This window comes from Pseudophryne corroboree, chromosome 3, assembly GCF_028390025.1.
Source record: "Pseudophryne corroboree isolate aPseCor3 chromosome 3, aPseCor3.hap2, whole genome shotgun sequence".
Lineage (NCBI taxonomy): Eukaryota > Metazoa > Chordata > Amphibia > Anura > Myobatrachidae > Pseudophryne > Pseudophryne corroboree.
In genome coordinates, this window is record NC_086446.1 from 660,972,257 (window position 1) to 660,990,322 (window position 18,066).

The 18,066-nt window shown below is 45.5% G+C and overlaps 1 protein-coding gene across 1 annotated transcript in view; it reads left to right on the forward strand.

Moving 5' to 3' along the window:
- Window positions 1-18,066, forward strand: part of WDR11 (WD repeat domain 11) — a 251,037-nt gene that overhangs the window by 57,656 nt on the left and 175,315 nt on the right. Inside the window, exons 9-11 of the mRNA XM_063961836.1 lie at window positions 15,157-15,260; window positions 15,835-16,014; window positions 17,010-17,094. Of these exons, the coding sequence (XP_063817906.1) occupies window positions 15,157-15,260; window positions 15,835-16,014; window positions 17,010-17,094 (369 nt within the window). The remainder of the gene's footprint in view (window positions 1-15,156; window positions 15,261-15,834; window positions 16,015-17,009; window positions 17,095-18,066) is intronic.

The following is an 18,066-nucleotide window of genomic DNA, read 5'->3' on the forward strand; positions in this document are numbered from 1 at the left end:
GGGGTGGGCACTGTCGCATTGGATGCAACTGTCTCAGTGTACTCCCATTTCACTATATCTCCACCATCGCTCCCAGATCAGCAAATCTGAGCCTATTACATTTGGGTCTTTATGATGTTTGTTACATATTTAAATTATCCTTCTTTATACATTTTTGAACTGCTGGGTAAATTGTTGGTTCTTTTAATCCTTAAGTTTGTGTCCCAACGTATGTGTAAGTGGTCATTCTAAATTAATTTGATAATTTAACCACGTGTGTCTTGTTGTGTACCTCCATTTTAGTTTGTGGTTTGATTTTTATTTTTTGTCTTTGGTTTGAATAATTAAGATTTTGTTTTACCTTATTCCTGTGTATTATGATGGCAGTTGGTCCATTTTATTGTTTGGCTTGTTCATGGTTATTGCTTCATATATAAATGAATGTTAGTCTAATAATAAGATAAGATTGATGTCTTGAAGTGATAAAACGGCAGTATCACACTATGGGGTATATGTACCTGTGGAGAGAGATAAAGTACCAACCAACCAGTTCCTGTCATATTTGAAACACAGTCTGTAACATGGCAGTTAGGAGCTGATTTTGGCGGGTACGATATCTCTCTCCAAGGTTTAGTACATAGACCCCTTTTATAAAGTTTACGTTTTTAGTTTGAGGAATAGTTATTCTTTAACTTTGTCGCATACTGACATTTTCTTTACAGACCAGGGCTGCAGTTACATCCTGGGTAATTCAGGCGGTGCTTACAAGAGCCACTGTCCCACAGGAACTAGTATGTCACTTGTGTATAACATATGGTAACAAATACAGTGCTGTTAGATATCTTCTGCAGAGCACTCGCTGTAGAATAGATAGTAGAATGCTGTGTAGGTCACACCACCCTCAGTACCTCCCATGAGCCTCTGTGATTTCATCCCTTTGGTTTCCATAGAAGAGGGAGAGTGCCTGTGTATAACGCTGACTTGGGTAGACTATGAAATAAGTTATTACTGGTAGATTAGAGTGATTTAGGGGGATATTTATCAAAGCTTGGCGAGAGATAAACTACCAACCAGCCGGCTCGTAACTATTAGTTTAAAGGCTACATTTGAAAAATGTGAAGCTGATTGGTTGGTAATGTATCTCTGTCCAAGCTGTGATAACTGTCCCACTTATAGAGAGAATGCTAAAGTATATCTGGGCATGTGATGCAAAGCACTGTATGTGCCACTTAACGGTTAATGTGGTAAAATGCATCTATAAAGGTCTAATCTCCTTCAGCCTGTCACAGGTGCTATTGTAATGAGGTAACCATCTGCTCTATATGAGAGTAGCATTGTAGCTTTAAAGACCTATGTACTGTATGACGAGTACACAGTAAACACAGATGATCTGAGCAGACAGTATAAAATGAAACATTTGTTACATTTAATGCATGTTAACGCTGTATCATTTCTTCTAAATTCACCTTTGTACTTGATGGCATGCACTAAAGCCTGCATTTGGCCAGTTATAAATATTTCAAATATTTATGAGTATTAAGACTAGAGCGAGCATTTCAGTGACTGGTAGAATGATGCTCACTGCCCACCTGAGAAACAGTCACTGACATCAGCCTGTAGGATGGCTGCCAGCTGCCAGCAGATGGTCTCTGGCTAATCATGAGAATAGTGGCACTGGGACCACAGCCTACCCACGTTGCTGCATACTAACAGCTCATTTAAGTAATGTGTACATCATTATAGTAGAATTTGGAAGAGAGGGACACATTTTTATAGCTGCATTTTTCAATATGATGAGTGTAAATAACGGGACATTGTAATGGACCTTTCGGTAGTCTTTAATATGAGAGATATCACAACGTATGGAACTTTAATGTAAGACAAAACAAGCAACATGCTTAGCAATCATTAACACAAAGATAAAATGGTGACAGTACAGCATAAAGACAAACAGGATGTGGATGGATTAGGTACTGTACATAGTATATGCTATTTACATGCAATATCTCAGAAGTTGATAGAATGTAAAATCCAAAATATTACTGTATATATTATTTACCCCACACCAATTCCATTTCTCTTACGTCCTAGAGGATGCTGGGGACTCCAAAAGGACCATGGGGTATAGACGGGATCCGCAGGAGCTTGGGCACACTGAAAAGACTTAATCTGGGTGTGAACTGGCTCCTCCCTCTATGCCCCTCCTCCAGACCTCAGTTAGACTTTGTGCCCAGGACTGACTGGTCACTCACAGGGGAGCTCTCCTGAGTTTCTCTGGAAAATACTTTTTGTTAGGTTTTTTATTTTCAGGGAGACCTGCTGGCTACAGGCTCCCTGCAGCGTGGGAGTGAGGGGGGAGAAGCAGGCCTACTTCTTCTTAGTTAAGCCTAGCTGCTTGTTCCCGGAGCCACGCCGTCACCCCCTCACAGAAGCCAGAAGAAAGAAGTCGGGTAAGTATGAGAAGATCAGAAGACTTCAGGACGGCAGAAGACTGCAGTAACGGAAGGTACAGCACAGCTGTAACGCTGTGCTCCATGCTCCCACACACATCACCAACGGTAGTTACAGGGTGCAGGGCGCTGGGGGGCGCCCTGGGCAGCATGTTACTGAGGTCGGGGACCGGCAGAAGGTTTCTTAAACCCCCGCCGGCATCTTTTTCATTTTCAAATTTGGCGGGCCGAAGCGCGCCGGGAAAGGGGCGGATCTTCGTCCTGCGGTTCACAGGCGCCATCTTCTCCTTCAACACGCGGCTGAAGGAGACGCTGCCGGGACCTCCACATTCCTCTCACAAGTAACGGGGAGATATTCAAAAGGGGGGGGGCCCGCAGTGTGGTGCTTTTTATTATAAATTAAGCAGCACTGGGTACATATATCTTTTGTCGGGATATATAGGCGCTGGGGTGTGAGCTGGCATACTCCCTCTGTGTCCTCTATCTGGGCTTCATTGTGGGCCTGTCACCTAGCTGGGACGTTCTGTGTGTATCTGTGTGTCGGTACTACGTGTCGGCATGTCTGAGGCTGAATGTTATTCACCAGAGGAGGTTATTGGGGGAGCGGATGCGGGGCGAGATTTGACGCAGCCGACACCTGATTTACTCGCATTGCTCAGTACGATAAATCCGAATGTAGCTTCTTTATCAAAGAGGTTGGATAAGTCTGAGTCACAGACACAGGTGTGGAAAAAGTCCATGGAAGAGGCTTTGTCTCAGGTACAGACCCCATCTGGGTCGCAAAAGCGTCCATTTACTCAAGTGGTAGATACGGATACCGACACTGACTCTGATTCCGAGGTCGATTTCACTGAGGCTGCTTTACATCCACGATTAGTTAAGAGTATTCAGTACATAATTGTGGCTATAAAAGATGTTTTACACATTTCTGATGAACCTGCGGTACAGGAAACAAGGATTTGCTTGTTTAAGGGAAAAAAACCTGAGGTGAAATTTCCCCCCTCTCATGAAATGAATACTCTTTGTGAAAAGGCTTGGGAGTCGCCGGATAAGAGGTGGCAGATTCCCAAGAGGATTTACATGGCATATCCGTTCCCCTCTGATGACAGGGAAAAATGGGAGGCGTCTCCAAATGTTGACAAAGCTCTATCTCGCTTGTCTAAGAAAGTGGCGCTTCCGCCTCATGACACGGCAGCTCTCAAAGATCCGGCAGATCGCAAGCTGGAGACGTCTCTGAAGTCCATTTTCGCTAACTCGGGTGCATTGCTCAGACCTGCTGTGGCGTCGGTATGGGTGAGTAGTGCTATTGCTAAATGGGCTGAGAATTTAGCTAATGATATGGATACCCTTGATAAAGATAATGTTCTTTTGACTCTTGGTTATATCAAGGACGCTGCAGATTACCCGAAGGATGCGGCGAGGGATGTCTGTCTCTTGGGATCAAGAGCCAATGCCATGTTGATTTCAGCCAGGAGGGCGTTGTGGATCCATCAATGGACTGCTGATGCCGACTCCAAGAGGGCTATGGAAGCGTTACCCTTCAAAGGTACTGTCTTGTTTGGGGACGGCTTGGCTGACCTGGTCTCGACCGCGACTGCGGGTAAGTCCTCTTTTCTTCCTTATGTTCCCACACAACAGAAAAAGGCACCACATCAGCAGATGCAGTCCTTTCGTCACAATAAATACAGGCGTGGAAAAGGTTCGTCCTTCCTCGCTTCAAAAGGTAGAGGAAGGGGAAGGAAACCACCTGCAGTGTCAGGCGCCCAGGACCAAAAGTCCTCCCCTGCTTCTACCAAGTCCACCGCATGACGCTGGGGCTTCCCTGGGGGAGTCCGGACCGGTGGGGGGCCGTCTACAAATTTTCAGTCAGGTCTGGATTCAATCAGACCTGGATCCTTGGGTCCTAGAGATTGTGTCTCAGGGATACAAGCTGGAGTTTCGGGAAATACCCCCTCACCGGTTCTTAATTTCGGCGTTACCAGTAGCTCTTCCGGACAGGGAGGTGGTGCTGGCAGCGATACAAAAATTGTGTCTACAGGGGGTCATTGTTCCCGTTCCCTCGTCCCAACGGGGGGAGGGGTTCTACTCGAGCCTCTTTGTTGTGCCGAAACCGGACGGTTCGGTCAGACCAATTCTAAATCTAAAATCCCTCAATCCATACTTGAAAGTTTTCAAGTTCAAGATGGAATCTCTTCGAGCGGTAATTGCCAGCCTGGAAGGGGGGGATTTTATGGCGTCAGTCGACATAAAGGATGCCTACTTACATGTTCCGATATGTCCTTCACATCAGGCCTTCCTCAGGTTTGCGATACAGGATTCTCATTACCAATTTCAGACGTTGCTGTTTGGGCTTTCCACGGCTCCGAGGTTTTTCACCAAAGTCATGGCGGAAATGATGGTTCTCCTTCGCAAACAAGGGGTTACAATTATCCCGTACTTGGACCATCTCCTGATAAAGGCGAGGTCCAAGGAACGGTTGCTGAGAAGTGTAAATTTGTCACTGTCGGTTATGCGACCACACGGTTGGGTACTCAATTTGACAAAATCTCAGTTGATTCCGACCACTCGGCTGCCTTTTCTGGGCATGATTCTGGACACGGATTTACAGAAAGTATTTCTTCCAGAAGAAAAAGCTCTGGAACTGCAGACGATAGTCAGGGAACTTCTGAGGCCAACGAGTGTGTCGATCCATCACTGTACTCGGGTTCTGGGGAAAATGGTTGCGGCGTACAAAGCCATTCCATTTGGCAGGTTTCATGCCCGGGTGTTTCAGTGGTACTTGCTGAGCAAATGGTCCGGGTCTCACCTGCACATGCACCGGAAGATAAGTCTATCTCCCGGAGCCAGAATTTCTCTCCTGTGGTGGCTACAAAGTCCTCACCTCCTAGGGGGACGCCGGTTCGGTATCCAGGATTGGGTACTTGTGACAACAGATGCAAGTCTCCGGGGCTGGGGCGCAGTCACCCAAGGAAGGAACTTCCAGGGGAAATGGTCGCACCAGGAAGCTTGTCTCCACATAAATGTTCTCGAGTTAAGAGCCATTTGCAACGGCCTGCTGCAAGCAAGAAGCCTTCTTCAGGGTCGACCTGTCCTGGTACAGTCAGACAACATCACAGCGGTGGCACATATAAACCGTCAAGGCGGAACAAGGAGCAGAGCGGCAATGGAGGAGGCCACAAGAATCCTTCGATGGGCGGAACAACACGTGAGCGCCCTGTCAGCAGTCTTCCTACCGGGAATGGACAACTGGGAAGCAGATTTCCTCAGCAGACACGATCTCCATCCGGGAGAGTGGGCTCTTCACCAAGAGGTATTTGCAGAGGTGACAAAACGTTGGGGAATTCCGTTGATCGACACGATGGCGTCTCGTCTCAACAAGAAGCTCCCGAGGTATTGTTCCAGGTCAAGGGACCCCCAAGCCAGTGCAGTGGATGCCCTGGTGTCTCCGTGGGTGTTCCAGTCGGTGTATGTGTTCCCTCCACTTCCTCTCATTCCAAAGGTACTGGGGATCATTCGACGAGCAAGGGTTTAGGCGATTCTCGTCGTTCCAGATTGGCCAAGAAGGGCCTGTTACCCGGATCTTCAGGAATTACTGGTGGAAGATCCTTGGCCGCTTCCTCTGAGAGAGGACCTGTTGTTGCAGGGTCCATGCGTGTTTCCAGACTTACCGCGGCTGCGTTTGACGGCATGGAGGTTGAGCGCCAGATCTTAGCTCGTAAGGGTATCCCCAGGGAGGTCATTCCAACTCTCATTAAGGCTAGGAAGGAGGTTACGGCGAAACATTATCATCGTATTTGGAGAAAGTATGTTTCCTGGTGTGAGTCTAAAATGGTTCCTGCGGAAGATTTTCACTTGGGGCGCTTTCTCCACTTTTTACAGGCGGGAGTAGACGCAGGCCTGAAATTAGGTTCCATCAAAGTGCAGATTTCGGCTTTGTCTAATTTCTTTCAAAAAGAATTAGCTGTCCTCCCAGAGGTTCAGACTTTTGTGAAAGGAGTAATGCATATCAATCCTCCGTTTGTGCCTCCTGTAGCTCCATGGGAACTTGATGTGGTCTTACGGTTTTTCATGTCTTCCTGGTTTGAACCTTTGCGTAAGGTTGAATTGAAATTTCTCACTTGGAAGGTAGTTATGCTGTTGGCGCTGGTGTCTGCCAGGCGGGTGTCAGAGTTGGCGGCCTTATCTCATAAGAGCCCGTACTTGATTTTTCATTCGGATAGGGCGGAATTGAGGACTCGTCAACAATTTCTGCCGAAGGTGGTTTCTTCATTTCACATTAACCAACCTATTGTGGTCCCAGTGGCTATGGAGGCTGTGGCGATTCCAAAATCTCTGGATGTTGTAAGAGCGTTGAAGATCTACGTCACTAGGACAGCTGTTGCCAGAAAAACTGAGGCGCTTTTTGTCTTGTATGCTTCCAACAAAATTGGTCATCCTGCTTCAAAACAGACTATTGCACGCTGGATTTGTAGTACGATTCAGCAGGCTCATTCTTCGGCCGGAATACCGGTGCCGAAGTCAGTAAAAGCCCATTCTACCAGAAAAGTGGGCTCATCTTGGGCGGCTGCCCGAGGCGTCTCGGCGTTACAGCTTTGCCGAGCAGCTACTTGGTCGGGTTCAAACACTTTTGCTAAGTTCTATAAGTTTGATACCCTGGCTGATGAGGACCTTGCGTTTGCTCAGTCGGTGCTGCAGAGTCGTCCGCACTCTCCCGCCCGTTCTGGAGCTTTGGTATAAACCCCATGGTCATTTTGGAGTCCCCAGCATCCTCTAGGACGTAAGAGAAAATAGGATTTTGGTACTTACCGATAAATCCTTTTCTCCTAGTCCGTAGAGCATGCTGGGCGCCCATCCCAGTGCGGACTGTTACTTGCAGTGTTTTCTTGCTAGTTAAATTAGTTTATACACGGGTTGTGTATTTCTTGTTTCAGCTTGTTGCTGTTGTTAATTCATACTGTTATCTGGTTTAATGTTACTCTGGTTGTACGGTATGTTTGTGGTGTGGGCTGGTATGTTGGTAGCCCTTGGTTTAAACAAAAATCTTTCCTCGAAATGTCCGTCTCTCCTGGGCACAGTTCCTATAACTGAGGTCTGGAGGAGGGGCATAGAGGGAGGAGCCAGTTCACACCCAGATTAAGTCTTTTCAGTGTGCCCAAGCTCCTGCGGATCCCGTCTATACCCCATGGTCCTTTTGGAGTCCCCAGCATCCTCTACGGACTAGGAGAAAAGGATTTATCGGTAAGTACCAAAATCCTATTTTTTCTTCTTTTAGGTTCCATAGGGTCAACAGGGGAGACAGTAGGGTGTAGGTAGTGGTATAGGACTGGGCACCAGACAGTTAAGCTTTTAGGCCCGTTATGTTTTTAGCTCCGATCCTTCCCACCTATACCCCGCCTTCATGCTCGGGCACATCAGTTTCGTTTTGGTTCCTGCAGGTGCTGGATCACTATTTAAACAGTGGGGCTGCTTCTAAGCAGCCCCAAGCTTTTCTTCTATAGTTTAATTTTTCTTGTAACTTCTTTGAGCAGCAGCGCTAGGCTGTCCTATGGACACCAGCGCTGTTACTCCATCACCTCCACTGGTGCCGAAACTCCGACCGTAGGCCATGTACTTCCGGCTGGGCAAGGGGAGCGGAGGCTAGCGCTACTGACTCTGAGGACCCCAGGACTGCAGGCCGGCAACAGGGAGCAGGTGAGGCGGGTTCCTGCTCGCTGTAACACGCGTCTTTTACGCAGTCAATCCTCCGGTCATGGGAGACAGACCAGTGGATTCTGATGTGGAAACTGGTGCACCAGAGACTCCACTAGACCACCATGGCTTTTTACTGGCACAGGCAATAATTGATGGGGCCAGAGTATTTGGGGGTAATGCCATCATGGAGAGGCCAGCACTCTGCCTGTGGCCCCTACCCCAGCTCTGGGCGCCATTTCCTGCGGGTTTCCCACCACTGAGGTGCTACTCCTCCACCTTTCTCCCCCTCAGAGACCCCAGGCAGCCATTTCAGCATATGCAGCTACATGTTTCCAGGAATGCTGGGTCCAGTCTCCCTGTATATCTCTCCAAGGAGCCAGGTTATACAGCACTAGTATCCTACCAGCTACTGCTGCTGTGTAGTTGATTTAGTGCCCATTGCAGTATATTTTAAATTGTATTCTGCCTTGTCTGTGATTTGTGCTAGCGCTGCTGTCTGCTTTGTTACTACTTCAACTGTCAGCGTATACCTATCCCTTCTATTTCTTCCTTTTCACCCTGGAACCAGCTGTTAAGGGCTGCTACTATCTTCACTGATAGTGGCTGAAGTTCGTCATAGTGTTTGCACATTCCCTGTTGCCATATTGTGTGCACACATTCCCTTGCAGCTGGCAAAGGGTGTAAAGAGGCTGAGGAACCTCTGTTAGTCTCATGTAGGTCCTGAACTGCTGTCACAACTGCAAGGTTCCCATGTACGAGTCTCCTCAGGAGACTATACAGGATGATTTTTGTACTGCCTGTTATGCATCTCTCTATCTTACACCACCAGCCCCATGGACTTCTTTCTCACAATTACTAGGTCAGATAGCTGACTGCCTGGCAACCCCTGCAATTACACCCCCTTATGGGTTTCCTTCATCAGGTGCTTCCTCTCGTTGTCTCAGGCTCTGCCTGTCCCAGCCCCACCTCCCTCATGGGTTGATGTTCTTTCTACCTCAGGTGTGGAGAATGGCAGCCCCCATTGGATGTATCTGCCTTGGTAATAGAGGTGAAATACTGTATATTCTTCAACTTAAGGATGAGGAGCCTGCTTCCGATTCTAAACATTCACATCTATTTAAATGTCAAAAGGTAGTCAAAAATTAATTACCTCAGTCTGACCACCTTATGGAACTCAGACATGCAGCCTGGAAAAATATCCTGGTAAAAAGTTTCCGCTACCCAAGCAACTAACTTCATTTTATTCTATTCCAGCATCTGACTGTACTAACTGGGAGACTCCCCCCACCGGTGGATTTCTCCATACCTCACTTAGTTAAATTCTCCACACTCTCTATATCGTCTGCTTCTTCACTAAAGGAAATCACGGATAGGATGATTGAAGCTTGTTTCAAATCTGTCTACTAGCTTACAGGTGCTGTGACTAGGCCTAGTCTGGCGGCTGCCTGGGTGGCCAAGGTCATTGAACACTAAGTTGATGTCTTAGAGGAAGGCCTCTCTTTGGATGCTTCACGCGAGACTCTGTCTCACATCGCTCATATCAGGGTGGCGGCCTCATACCTGGGAGAATCGGTCTTGGATGCCGGTCTCCTGGCTTCTAAGGTGTCTGCTATGTCTGTGGTTGCCCGCCACATCCTCTGGTTCCAACTCTTGGAAAGCTAATATGGATTCCAAAAAAGCTTTGGAATTTCTCCCTTTCACAGGGGATATCCTGTTTGGAGCAGAATTGGACACAATTGTGGCTATACTGGCTGCTTCCAAGACTGCTTTCCTACCCTATGCCTCAGCTCTGCGGGCTTGGAACTCCTCCTTTCTCCACAAGGTAAAACTAAGGGTTAGTCCTTCCCCGGACAATCAACTTCCTTGAAGTCTACCAAACCCAAGCCCAAACAGGCCTAGGCTACAAGACATCCTCCTACCAAGCCAGTCACGTAAAGTATATAGGCATGTTGCATATCATTTTAATCAGCAGCAGCTGCTTGTGCATCCTATTACATTACTTTGCATCTTAGATACATTTTCGTGGAAAAAAGTGCAAAAAATTACGCTTGGTGGTACAGAGTCCCACCACGGCATGGCACGACGACAAGGGCTGTTTAGCATGACTTCAGCAAGACTGTAAGAGGACACATCTATATGCCACATCCAGTAATAGATACGGGCAGAGGCCGGCTTCTATGCTCTGAGCATGGTTTGAACCACCGAGCGAGATAAACTTTTGGACCTTAGAATGGATGACGCGAGTCACACCGTCAAAGACGGACTGGCTTGGTCTGGGTGGAGACAGCGACCCTGAGACAGCAGGTCTGGTCGGAGAGAAAGTGAAAATGGAGCGTCAGTGGAAAGACTCTGGAGATCGGAGAACCAATGACGCCTGGGTTGTGCTGGAGCTTAACACCTGCCTCCTTCCTGTTTGAACTTCTGAAGAACTCGAGGGAGAATGGAGGAAATACGGCGTCTAAGACAAGTTTTTACTGAAAAAGATGTAAGTGGACACATCTGTATGTACGTCTAATGGTGCGCTGCCCGACACTAAGACCCTCTGGTGTTTAGAGTTTCCTGGATCCTTTCCTTCCTTTAAACTGGATTGGATCTTGGACTCTATCTGGCCTCTGTCAAAGTGCACATATCTGCTCTGTCAGTCTGGTTACAGCGTAGGTTTTCTCCACTACCAGATGTTTGCACCTTTCTTCAAGGTGTCCTCCGTGTTCAACCTTTCTTTGTCCCTCCAGTGGGAACTTATGATTTGTCAGTGTTTCTCTACGCACTTCAGGAACCTCCTTTTGAACCTCTGGATTCAATGGATCTCAAGTGGCTAACAGCAACGCCTCTATTCTTTCTGGTTATTGCTTCTGCCCGACAGGAGTCATATTTTGGGGGTGCTCTCCAGTTTTTCCCCTCCTTTCTGCTTTTCATCGGGACGGGCTGGTTCTTCAAACCCGGCCTGGTTACCTTCATAAGGTAGTGTCCTGTTTTCACCTAGATCCATGCTCTCCAGATCTACGTGGCTTGTACCAGTTCCATCAGGAAATCTGATTCCATCTTTGTCCTCTACGGCTTCCAATAGATGGGCGAGCCAGCTTACAAACAGACTCTGGCTCATTGGCTTCGCATGACTATCTCACAGGCATACATGCAGGCTGACCTTCCTGTGCCGGCTACAGTCTCTGCTCATTCTATTCAGTCTGTGGTCCCTTCGTGGGCAGCATGCAGTGGTGCGTCCACCGAACAATTATGCAAGGCTGCCAGGTGGTCTTCTGTCCACACCTTTCTCAGGTTCTATGCCTTTGATACATTCTTTTCCAGGATGCTTTGTTTGGTTGCCGGATTCTCCTATCCACTCAGGTGCGTCCCCTCCTTTGAACAACTGATTTGGGACATCCCCATTGTCTCCCCTGTGGAGCCCAATGGAACCCGAAGAAGAAAAGGAGAGTTATGGTAGACTTACCTTATGTTAACTTTTTGTTTGAGGTCCATAGGGTCCACAGGGCGCCTACCCTGATGCACCTAGCTTTTATGGGGTTTTTCTCTTGGTCACCAATTCCCTTCTCTGATCTGTGAGAGTGTGTTCTTGTGTGTACCATTTCTTCCTTCTCTCCTATCCTTCTCCTGCCTTAGGCTTGGTGACAAAACTGATCTGCCTGAGCATGGAGGCAAGGTATAGGGGGGGGAGGACCATTGCATCTTGGGATGCCTAAAAGCGTAACTGTTTGGTGCCTGGTCCTATACCACCACCTACACCCCATTGTCTCTCTTGTGGACGCTATGGACCTTGAAGAGAGAGAGTTAACAAAGGTATTAAGTCTACCAAAAGTCTGCTTTTTTTTTTTATAGACCATATTCTAAATTGTGGCAACATGAAAAATGCACAAATTTCCACACAGGACAAAGCATGTTATATAGTAAGAACCACCAAGGTTGCATGCTAATTATTTCAAATGGTAGTTCTCACAGCAATATTAATACAAGAAAATAGCATCCTAGGAGTCATATACAAATATAGACCGCAAAACAGCAGCTGTGGTGGGAAGAAATTCCAATTTTCGGGGCACACTACTATAAGATAACAGTACATGAAGAATTCCTACCAGTATTTATAGTAAACGTAATAAAAAACTAAGTCTGTAGTAATGGACTTTCAGTTTATTTTTGCTCTCCTTCGGTTTGTTTGGAAATCAATAAACATTGCATTAAAAATAAGTACAATTTAATATGATTGCTTGTAATAAAACTTCTATTTGTTACCACTAATAAGATACATTGAATAGGTCATACCACGGGTTGGGTTTGTGTGACCGGTGGTTGGGAGACCAGCGGTCACCATACCAACGCTGGGATTCCGGCTTGTAGATGGGGGTGCGAGAGCGAGTGCAACGAATCCCCTTGCAGGCTTAGTGCGCTCGCCACGCTGCGGGCTCTGTTGCGGGCTGTGCTCGCTACAGGTTCTATTTCCTCTATTCCCACCCGCGTCGTGCGCACCCACGGGTGGGAATAGTCCCTGACAGTCGGCATGCCGACTGTCCGAAGTGTGAGGGGGCCAGATCCCGGTGAGAGTATTGTGACCGCCGGACACATAACTACATCCCCATACCACATCCCACAGAGGATATGGATACATGATGTGTATTGGGAATATACCCGTGGTTACAGATGTATCCTCAGACACTATTGCTGCTGTCGCGCCAAACATCCCTGCTGGGCGCGCCATGTCCCATGTGACTCTGGTTACACTGAGCATCTTTTTTGTGTGAATATGCGTCCTAATCACAGTGCAATGAAACAAAACCACATACAGTACATATATACAAGTGTACATTAAATGTATCTGTACAGTCTTGTAAAGTGGGTTTGTCACATTGCAATGCGAATAAGGTGCACATCCTCATGATTAAGACGCTTCACTGCTTGGCCAATGGCCAACTGTCCAAGTAAAACATAACGCTATAATCTACGTGAATAAATATAAAATTTTTTTGGAAGTACTCAGTATTTTACTCGATATGGAAAATACCCTCCAAGACCTCAGTGTTTTATGGCAATAAATCTGGTATCTTTTTACCTTTTGTATGTATTTATCATCTGTTTTATGTACTGCCTAAGTGCTGTGTTCAGTGGACCTTATAGATCAGTGATTAAGCTGTAATTTAGGCCCCTTTGTTAGCACTTGCTCATGCTGTATCAGTGTTTGAATGGAGTTCTGGTTTGCGTATGATACATATTTGAATGTATGCTGTAAAATTTGAGACGTATATTGTGATCATTATTTTTTGTATCAAAGAGTTTTAATGCAAACGTTTTTTTTTTTTGTGTTAAATTCAGCCATAGGGTAGTTTTTTAGTTTAAAGCAATCAGATTCCTATTCCTGCTTGGGCTGATCATCTTCTTTTTTTTAATGGATTTATATAAGTAGCGTGGTTTGTAACTACATCTAAAATTTAGCACCAGAAAATGATGTTGTTTTGGTGGGATCCGGTTAGCATAACGGTGTTTGGGATGCCAGCAGTCGGAATACTGACGCCGGAATCCCTGTACTGGTCAGAAGACACACGCCAGGATCCTGACCTCTATCACAATGCTGGCGTCGGAATCCGGATTGTAAGTATGCCGGAGAGGATTAGGTTTACAGAGGGGAAAGGGAAGGCTGCTAGGGGGTAGGGTTAGGGTCAGGCTGCGGGAAGGTTGGGTAAGGGTTGGGGTTTAGAATACTTTCCTAGCAGGTCGGGAATTCTGTGCATCGGGGTGCCACTGCCTGTATTCTGACATCCCAACTGCCAGGATCCCGATACCATCTTGTTTTGGCAATCCTATATGCCAGAGTTTCCTTAACTCCGCCATTATGGTCCAGATGGTTAAGTACTGTGCTCAAGCATGGACCGCTTTAAAACCTGGGCTGTAATTGCGGAGATCTGGAATATCTTCTATATGCTGTATTTTAAAGGTAAAATCGTCAGCTTGCACTGTAAAAAGTTTGGACCATAGAAATAACTTAGTGGACTTCCAATAGGAAAATGAATGACTACTAAGGTTGCCACACACTGCTTTCATTACACGGCTGTAAAACAAGCATATGTATATTTTATATTGGACTCTTTTCTATAGTATTTAACATTCTCTGCTGGTGTTACTGAGCTCATCAACGCAGTGTTTATTCTGGATTATTAAAGTTCAGCTCGTAGGCATAATCAAGTCATTATCTGTCGTTTCACGGAATGCTGCCATTTCGATAAGACACAGAAGGATTCCCTGCAGCAGTCTGTTATTAGACTCCTGTATCTCCTTTACAATTACCATATGTTCTGCAGTGGTGTATACTCTGATTAAATAGTTATAGTTATCATAAACGTTGTCTATTATACAACGTGTTTTTCTGTCAAATTCATAAATAGGGCTACTCTGTTGAGCTGTAGCAAAGGAGCTATCTTGAGTTAAATTGCATTTGATGACTTATCCTTATGTGTGAAGTTATCGCTAATAGCCATCCTCAAAGCATTAAAACCAATCAAAAGGTTATCGTACTGTCTCTATCATGGACCAATTTATCATTTTATATCTTAGTCTTCAGCAAGTAAAGCCAGGGGCTATGTGTTTATTGGCAGTGAAGTTTATGGGAGGACATTTAACAGTATATACAGGAAATTGTATAACATAAGGAAAAATAAGATGAAAACAGAGTAAACATCCAGAGCTTTAGACCATTCATATTTGATCTATCTTTCTTAGGTTCATTAGTTTGTCCATCCGTCCGTGCAATTTGTGTAAAATATTTTGGGATTCATACAATTAGCATTGAGTTGGCTTGCCCCACAAGTAAGTATGTGTGTACACGCAACTTGCCGTACACTCGGACTTGCTGATATTCGTTCGCAAGCCCCCAGGGCAGCATATAAATGCGAGTGCGGGAAGAGATGGGGACAGTTAAGTTGCTTTGGTGGCATTTCCACACCATTTCAGTGATGCATTGTGACCCTTGTACTTATTTGATTTACCCTATAGTGTCTAAGTATAACACATTGTACCTCTTGCCTTTACTCTACAGCAATTCAAATGCTTGTGCGTTATATGCCCCCCTCTCTTTCTGTGGGAAACCAGTAGGACTAATTCCAAGAAAACGTCTTGATCTCTCGCTGGACAGTATGATCGGTAAGAGACCTCATCACCAACCAGCCTACCTTTTACTGCATGTTTTTGTATGTCAGTCTTACTGCATGCACAGTAGTCTCTAATGATGACTTCTATAAAGGGGCAGATGTATTTAAGTGCAAGGTGATAACACACCAGCCAGTCAGCTCCCAACTGTCAATTTACATATTGGAGCTGATTGGCTGGTGCGTTATCACCTTGCGCTTATCACTGCTTTATCACTTCTCCAGGCTTAATACATCTGCCCCAATGTGTTTTAAGTGCCACAGATGGTAGTGTAGTATATTAGGTTATTCTTTCATATGTTAATAACATGCACAATTATCCTGCATACCCTAAAATAATTTGATCTGCTTATCTGGGTTTTTTTTTAGACTGGAACGTCATTATTGACGCCTTTCTCAGGGATCTGCTTTTGCTGAATGTGTTGTTTCTCTGTATGATGCTTTTATACAATAGTCCATTTTCCAGTCCCTGTCTTGACCACTCCAGATGCCCGACAGTGTTTACCTTAAAGTTGTTCACAGTCCCATTGTCTGCATACCCTCACTTGCAAACCCTTTTCTTACTGCAGCTGGGCAGAACCTGTTGTCTGGTGACCCTACACATTCTGGAAGTTCTCCTCAAGAAGTGCACCTCAAATTCTTGCTAACTGGCCTCCTTTCTGGGCTGCCTCAGCCTCCATTTGTGGCAAGAATGTGTCCTCCTCTTACTACCAAGAACATTACTCAGTACAAGCCCCTTCTCGCTGTAGGTAAGTGCTCTATGTTAACAGAAAGGTAAACTTTAATGTTCTGTGCAGTATGGTAGTCACTACCATAATGGTGTATTCTGTTAGTGTGGTTGTATTTATGTAGAAAAAGTATGATAGTGGATTTAGGGGCCTGGTGCTATACTGGTAGATAAAAATAGCTCTTCTGTTTTTAGTTGCAAAAAAAATAACAATACATCTCATGATTTGAATGGTTGTCCTTTAACTTGTTTAAGATAATAAAGGACTATTAGCAGTACCTAGAATTGTCATTCCTTCAAGCTTTTAGCCTTGCTGTTCCGACGCTATGGAACTCACTTCCCGGCACAGTTGGAGTGGCTTCCACTCTAGAATCCTTCAAAAACTCAAGACTAACTTATTTTCGCAGCATTTCACTAATAACCCTTTAGTTCCTAAAAGTTACAACCCAAATGCTTAGTTCTGTTTTCATAGAAAGATAGAATTTGACAGCAGATAGGAACCACTTGACCCATCTACTCTGCCCTAAACACATGTGCATGCACACACTTAAACACTAGGGTTAATTTTTTTGTCAAGAGCCAATTAACCTAACAGTATATTTATGGATTGTGGGAGAAAACCGGAGTACCCAGGGGAAACCCACGCAAGTATGAGAAGAATATACAAACCCCACACAGTTAGGGCCATGGTGAAATTAAACCCATGACCTCAGTGTTGTGAGGCAGTAATACGAACCATTACACCATTAAGCTTATTTTGTATCTTGTGTTTTTTAAATGCAAATATAATGCACCTTGAGTCCTGTTGGGAGAAGTGGGCAATATGAATAAAATTTTTATTATTTATATATTTATTTACTTATTCATTCATGTTATTATTAATATTATTCAGGACAAAGGTCTATGGTAGTATTTTAAAGTAATGATCTTATCTGTCTTATGCCTCAGGAATATAATTTTCTCATCTCAGAGATGGTGCTTATAGAAATTTGATACAGAGTCTCCTTTATTTCATAGGTACCAGCAATGGCTCGGTCTTTGTGTATAATCTGACCAGCGGGCTGCTGCACAAAGAGTTAAACATCCATTCCTGCGAGGTCAGGTGAGGGCTACAGTGCAATACAGCTCAATGGGATCTTCTTGTACTAAGGCAAATCACATAAATTCTTACAGTACATTGGTAGGGAGTACAAGGAACATATTATAGGCTAGTTGTCCAGAGTGCTCCCTACCACTCTCTCGCCCTCTCACTCTGTCATGTCAGAAAGACAGCATTATATACATCATGTGCCTTTCTTTTCCACCTGGTCTGCTACTTTCTGCTATAGAAAATGCTATTCTTAGAATGAAAACTGTTGACCACAATGGAGGGCACTTTGGGCAATTATAGTGTTCTTGATGATAGTGTTTTTTTAGTGCCACATCTCCACCTGGTGACAAAATGTGTAAATGTGTCTCCTGCAGGGTCCTCAGGTTATCTACAGGATAACATTGGGATATGAGGTAGCGACAGCGGATTGACACCAAATGATCAAAGCTTTCGGTCTCCCAGAATGCAACGGGCCCGGCCCTATATCCCCACCTCCTGGCTGAGGCAATTCAGTTTTTTGTTTGGAGCTGCAGGAGCCCGACCATGGTCAATGGGCTGCTGGTTTTTAGCAGCCAAAAGTTTTTTTTATTTCATTTTTATAGTCTTACTATATTTTTTGAGCGATCTTTCTAAAAACCGTCTTATAAGTACCTCAGAAAGAGCCGCTCCAACAACTCCCCGCGGGGTCGCGACAATGCTTACCCACATGTACAGTGCTGTTTCAGCGGGCGTCTGTGTAGGATGTACTAGCAAGTCCAGCAGACGTTACCAGGCTGTAGCCGGAGCACGGGGAGAAGGTAAGGCATCGGTTCCGCTTAGTAGGGGAAACGCGAGACACAGCCTCATTGTTTCGGGATGGAGACTACCGAACAGTCGCTAACGCGGCTGCCACCTCGGGTGTACCAGTGCTTAGCCTCAGGGATCATAGGCTCCAGGGGTAGTATGAGGCAGCGATCCAAGGGGTTGATGTCAACAGTGGGGAGT